Source organism: Fragaria vesca, unplaced genomic scaffold (assembly GCF_000184155.1).
Source record: "Fragaria vesca subsp. vesca unplaced genomic scaffold, FraVesHawaii_1.0 scf0513067, whole genome shotgun sequence".
NCBI classification, from domain to species: domain Eukaryota; kingdom Viridiplantae; phylum Streptophyta; class Magnoliopsida; order Rosales; family Rosaceae; genus Fragaria; species Fragaria vesca.
In genome coordinates, this window is record NW_004443441.1 from 91,518 (window position 1) to 98,238 (window position 6,721).

At 40.4% G+C, this 6,721-nt stretch overlaps 1 protein-coding gene and 1 non-coding gene across 3 annotated transcripts in view; one reads left to right on the forward strand and one right to left on the reverse strand.

Annotated features, from left to right (window-relative positions):
* LOC101305908 (telomere length regulation protein TEL2 homolog) overlaps positions 1-2,052 on the reverse strand; it is a 5,016-nt gene extending 2,964 nt beyond the window's left edge. Inside the window, 7 exon segments of the mRNA XM_004309754.1 lie at positions 21-297; positions 505-662; positions 878-1,051; positions 1,164-1,335; positions 1,587-1,689; positions 1,772-1,800; positions 1,887-2,052. Of these exon segments, the coding sequence (XP_004309802.1) occupies positions 21-297; positions 505-662; positions 878-1,051; positions 1,164-1,335; positions 1,587-1,689; positions 1,772-1,800; positions 1,887-2,052 (1,079 nt within the window).
* Positions 2,053-4,001: 1,949 nt separating this feature from the next.
* On the forward strand, positions 4,002-6,105 carry LOC101303003. 2 transcript variants are annotated; one of them, XR_185482.1, is made up of 3 exons: positions 4,002-4,294; positions 4,816-5,080; positions 5,520-6,105. It is a non-coding gene; the product is annotated as an uncharacterized LOC101303003 (transcript). The 2 variants fall into 2 exon arrangements; XR_185483.1 differs by having other exon boundaries at positions 4,198-4,288.
* The last annotated feature ends 616 nt before the right edge of the window (positions 6,106-6,721 follow it).

Sequence of the window (6,721 nt, forward strand, 5' to 3'; positions counted from 1 at the left end):
AGAGAGAGAGAGAGACTAACCTCACTGATATTTGGCATTTGAAAACTCGATGAAATAATAGCCAAAGAATCCAGTAAGCTTCAACATCACCCACTTGTTCAGTTGCAAGCTGATATAAAAGTTGCTCAGACATTCTTTCCACGGCATATGAATCTTTGATTGCTTGAATAAGATTCAACCAAAATAGGGAACCAGGGGATGATTCCAGAACATCTGAACCTAGTGACTCCATAGTGGACGATGACAAACTTCGGACATGCCTAAGAATCCTTGGAATTATTTCACTTAAAAGTACATCTGTGTAAAAAAAACATAAAAAGATTCTGTCACATAAAAGTATCCTACAAGAGTATTCCGTTGATCAGTTTAATGCTGAACAAGAGAACATAATTGCTTCCTATTTTGTTAAGTGGAACCATGCACTATCAAACAGAAGACTGTTTTCAAAAGGGGAAGCACATAAACTATATATCTAGTTCCAGTGCTTGAAACTATAACAGTTACCTACAGATCCACGTCGACATATACGAGAAAATGTTTCCCCGACAAACAGCAAGGTCCAGTTCATGTCAGTATTATAGAAAGCTCCTTCATCTAACATCTCCAAATTCCCTTCTTCTGCTAGAGAAAGAAGCTGAATGGTAACTTCCTTGAAGAACAAACTATAGTACTTTGTCAAGAATAAACAGGATGAAGATAGTAACAAAAAATGATTGATCTAACTTCAGCAGCTATATGACATTTCTACCTCCATTTAAGTCAAATTTCCAGAATGGTCAAAATATAACATTTAAGTATGTATCATCTAGCACACACTTGGCAAAAACATACACAATTTCATGAACTCAATTATCCGGCAGAAGAGATTAAAGGATACTGTGACGAAAGAGAAGTTGGGGCTCTCAATTTTGCTTTGTCAGGTATAGAGGCAACAATCTGTGCTACTCTAGATACAGTTGACTTGAGATTTTCTTCAGACCGGAAAGGGCCACCAAATTCTCTAGCCATCTGGAGCACCCCCTTATTTTCAAGCAAGCTAAGTACGAGCAACCTGTGACAATGGTTAAAATGTCAACGAATTGAAACTCAACCACCAATGAATTTTAGACACTTCAAAGTAAAACCAGATGACAGACTAGAACAGTTGGACCTCAGTTCCATACCTTTCAGTATTGGATTGAACAGCATTGACATCGACATCGCTGCTCCCACTTTGCTGTAGACAAGGGACCAGAACCTGAACAACCTCAGTGACAAGGCCGTTAACAAAGAAAACATCATACACATGTTTCCGTGCTGAAAACGGGAAACAAGCCAACCAATTGGAAGCAACGTCTGCACGCAACAAGAGAGCATATCATTTCTAACATAACCTCCACTAGAATCAATACTCTACATCAGTCTAATCTGTTCACTTCACATTACATTTACTTTTCCCCCAACCTATAAATTCTCAATTTTTACAGCCACATACATACAATTCCTAATCTCTATTCTCTACTAGGCCAAGTTTACTGGAAACAATTCGAAATCTCAAGAGTTCATATATATCGAAAACCACGAAAAACTAGAGGCAAGAGTAGTACCAGTCAACAAAACCCTAGCAAATGTCCTGAATGCAGCTCCACGGTAAAACGCCTTCCACCACTCGCTTCTCTCCTCAGCCGAAGGAGCTGCAACACTAAGAACCTACACACAGCACAATCGCAACAGCATTAATATTACAAGCTAACAACTCTCCGATGTCCATGAATCAAACGACGAGTCGTACCTGCTCCCTGCACCGCTCGCCAACAGCACCTGTGAATTTCCACATTTTCAGTTCAGTCACTAAAATCAATTCGGGAAATTCAGGCAATCGGTCGGAATCTGAAGAGTTGCGGTACCTGAGAAGAGAGAAGGATCGAGAGGGAAGAGAAGAACGGCGAGGGAGTGAAGCGCGGAGATAACTTGGTCTGCGTGTTTGGCCTTGTTTAATTCGGAGATTACTTCTCCCACCTTGTCGAGAACTTTGATTTCTACTTCGATTCGTCTTTTGGAGCCATTCTCCATAGCTTCGGTGCTCTCGGAGAAGGATTATTATTCTCTGTTCTGTTTTCGCCGGAGAAGAAAGAGTTACGGAGGAGCAAGGCGCTCTAGACTTTCTAAGGGACATCAAAGCTGCGCGTTTAAATAGTTGCACAGTCTCAGGTGTAGAAGATTAGGTTTTTTTTTTCCCCCTTTTTCTTTTTAACATCTATATACTTATTTTTTTTTTTTTTTCTAATTTCGCGGTAAGAAATGTGAGATGTATAAAACTTGAAAAACTAACGACGGTTTAAAGTCGCCGAATCCATCAAGTCGGTGAGCCGTGTCTTAGTTGATTAAGGAGTTTAATTACATGAGAACGAAGCTTTAGTGTAACAAATTTATCTGAAGTCTAAATATTAATTAAATAGATAATTATCAAACAAACATGGTCATATATAAGAGTTCAAACACTAATGGTAACCGTAAATCTTTTATGAATTTCACCTTATAATTTGATTCTTAAATCTCATCGCTTTCTCTTCATGATAAATCCTTCATGAGTTTCATCTTGTAATTTTCATATACCATACTTTATGATGTTCATTTGCCAGAGTAAAACGTGACTTGTTTCGATACTTCCTTACAATAATATTGTCATGCTAATCAGAAATGTCATCTTCCCCAACAATTTGACACAGTAGCTAATTAGTTTACCAGTTAGTTACAAACTTATATTTTGATATCATGGCCGATGTTTTGTGTTATGACTCATTTTCTCTTATAGTCGAGATCATTCAAGAGAACGATAATGAGTAACGACGTCCTCACCATCACAAAAGAAGCCTTGATCACAAGCAGATGAACCAATGACACATCTGAAGACCTCACGTAAAATAATTGGTTTCAACTTAATATGTACGTGATACTTAATTTGCTAATTGGTTCTAACCACATGAATATTTGTGTATAAACATCAACTCTGGCTAGTATATATACCAAATTTTTGAAAAATGTAAAAATGTAAAGTTACAAGCTCGGTTAGAAAGAAATAAAATGGATATATATCAACCAACTAAATAAAATAGAGAAAGAAAATATCAAAGTGGCTAGTTTGTAGGCACTATGCTACAGTGCATAGTTAAAACATTTCACATGAGTCAACGGAATAAATTATACGTTTAGAAAGTTTTTACGGTACCCAAACACAAATACTTTAAATTAATAAAAAGAAAATAAAAAGAAATGAAATAAGTCGAGATGCTCCGTATATTGCATAATGACTCGGAGAGGTTAAACGTTAAACCTAGGTTTCTCGAAAGTGGCGGCGGTCTTGGGCTTCCCTGATCAAGTAGTGGCGGACTACTACGGTGGTGACGCTTAAGAGAGGTGAAGAGTGAAGACTTCTCAATAGAAAGAAAAAAAAAATTGGAAGAGAAAGAAAAACTGTAACTGTTTTTTTGGCGGGAACTTAACAAGTTCCCCTAATTTTTCGTAAACCCACGCTAAGTTCTCGTAAACCCGAATCCAGCCTTCACATATAAAACTCCTCGCACTCCATCTCTCCACCGTCTCCAACAATCCCTCTCTCTCTCTTCAAAACCCCCATACCCAATTCACTCCATTTTCCTCTCCTCTCCAAACCCTCTCCACGATGATCCTCGCCGCCGGAGCCGGAGTGCTCGGCATCTGCATCTATTGTTACATCAACCGACCTGATGCCACGGCGGAAGAGGTAAGCTCCCTATCTCATCGCTTTCTTTACAGCATTCTTGTCTTCTTGAGTCTTGATCACTTCTGGCATGGTTTTTCTTCAGCTTCAAGCTGAGGCCCGTGCCCATGCTCAGGCCCGAGCCCGTGCTCAGGCCCAGGCCCGCAGACAAGAAGCCGAGGCCCGAAGAGAAGCCCAAGCGGCCCAAGCGCGCTTGCGTGCCCTCGCGGCCGCACGCGACTTCATCCTGGGGCAGCTCGAGTATAGTCACCAGACCATTCGGGGCCGATTGATAGTTCTTAACGAAGATTATGGGGTTTTAGGTGAGGTGATCGCGGAGGACCTGATCGCGGCGGCGAATCTGATCGCGGTGGAGACCGGGTGGTTCAACATCAGGGATGCCCGCCGTTACCAGATCGAAGCGGCGGAGGACCTTCGCGGTCCCGGGATGTAAATCCCGGCGGTGTTAAGTTATAGGGCTCGCCTGGCGGCGGGTTCGAATCGCGGCGGTGGCACGATCCGTGGCACATCCCTCTCCGGCTCGGAGAGGTTACTCAACTCAATTAGGGCGTAAAGGTTCCTTCTTTTCCCTCAGTTTTAGGGCTTGTGTTTTAATGTTGAATTGTTTTCAATTTTCATGCTTGCATTGGCTCAGTTTCACCCGGAATAGTAGTTTGTATTGAGATGTTCATCAGATTCTAGGGCTTCTGTTTAATGTTGAATTGGTTTTCAATTTTCATGCTTGCATTGGTTCAGTTTCACCCGGAATAGTAGTTTGTATTGAGATGTTCATCAGATTCGTTTGATTGCTGAATTGGGTGCAACCTATTGTATGTTTGTCTTAGGCTCTTTGGTAAATCTTCCCTCCCATTTAACTCTGTTACTTAGTTGAGAGTGAGAGGGTCCTGTGTTCTTGATAGGGATAGGTGAAGAACCTAGAAGGATGTTCCTTGTATCTTTTTTCGAATTTAGGTTTCGTGGTGATACCTTATTGCTACATTGACCATGGCTGTTCCTTTATCTGATATCTTATCTGTTTTCGTGGGTAAACTCTAAAGCTTTATACTTTTGCTAATTTATGTCCTGTGTTCCTGTAGATTGCTGGGGGATTGTGTGACAATCTACTTAGCAATATTGTCCTTTCTTGGGATCACAACAAACCTCTGTTTGTTGCACCGGCCAGATGCCTTGATGCGGAGGAATCCTTTCACCGAGCTGCATGTGATACTAATAATGAGGAGACTTAGATAATAGTGAAGCCTGGTGGTGTTCAACGTGGCCTTGTATCTCAACTCAAAGTCACATTCTTCCCTATGTTGATAGAGTACATTTAAGATAGAAATCTGGCCAGTTGTGCGCATGGTATGATTCTATCTTCTTATTCGTTTTGTTTTATGGAAATCAATGTTTAAGGTAGATTTAAGATGTCACTTGTACAAGAACTTTGATTTCCCAGCATCATAACATGTAGTCAAGGAAGGACATAATTTTTTGAATGTTTATTTGGTCTATGCAGTAGGCATGTCAAATGATCATGTTATTTTTAATGCTGCCATTTCTCAAACATCTCTAACATAATTTTGATGATGGCTTTAGTCTTATATAGTCCTCTATAGATTTAATAATAGCATCTCTCTGTTCACAAAATGGTATATGTTATATGGTTTCCTGCATACTAAAATACCTTTGTTGCACTGCATGCAATTTATCAGTTTGTTAATCTTTTGGGCTGGTTCAATGTCTGAGCTAGGTTCAAATTCATTTTCTGCTGCTAATTTTGTCATGTTTGATCTTCTTGTAGCACTGTTGTGGCTGCTGGCTTCTGCTTGCAGCATGACTGGGAGGCTTCAGATTGCAAAGAGGGCAATAGAGCTGGCTGAGCAGCGGCTGTCCAAAGACGGGTGGCCTGAGTACTATGATGGTATGACGGGGAAATACATTGGGAAGCAAGCAAGGAAGTTCCAGACATGGAGTATGTCTGGCTATCTGATTGCTAAGACGATGACAGAGAATCCAAACAATGTTTCATTGCTATCAATCGAAGGAGGAGTCTCCCGTTCTACTTCAGAGAACCACAGTGGTATACGCTACAAATAACCACAGTGGCATACACTACAGTCTATGGATAACAGTGACAGAGTGGATTTTGGTACAGATTTATTTGCCTTGAGAAGGTATATACTTTAGGCATTGCTCTAATCATCATGGCTGATGGGGCTTCACTATAAGGCATAAGCTGTGTTGCAATTTGTTTTCCTTTTTCGCCTGAAAGGTGGAGGAAACTATTTTTAGTTACTCATTGAGAAACAGTTTTGTGATTCATTACAATTCATTTGGATGAGACCTTTATGATTCATTGTTACTGGAATATATTCTGCATCTTCTACATTTTCAGTTTATGATCTTAACAGTCTGGTTTTGAAAGGTCTATATTCCATATGCATATAAATATATGTGAAAAGTGATGCAAAAATGGTCTTCTGGACCATGGCCAAAGCATGGAATTGCCTCATTATGTGATGTGGTGTACTAAAGCACCTTAAGGGTCTTTCTTGCGTAGGTGTGGCTGTGTAGTTTTTCATTGTATATGTTGCTGTGTATAGTAGAAATAGCCTAGACCAGTAGACCAACTTGGATTCATGAAGTAGGGTCTTCAACTAGGACTCAAACTTGGTGTCCTTTAGATACGCTCATCCATTTCCAATTCAGGTCTCAATCCTGCAATGAGACCATGAAAGAGGTGGATATGGTTTCAAAGATATTGTTGGGAGAGTTGTGTATAATATGTGCCATCCCAATGGTGCTAAGAGCTGTTGGCAATTTGGCACGCACACACAAACACACTAACTACATGGTCGTCGATGAACTATCGTCCTAATATATAACACATCTAACAATGAAAAATTACTCACCCAAACCCACCACTCCAATCCTCTCACCATTAGTCTTCCCTCACCCCACACACACACACTCCATCTCTACAGACCAAGTACCCACTTTTTC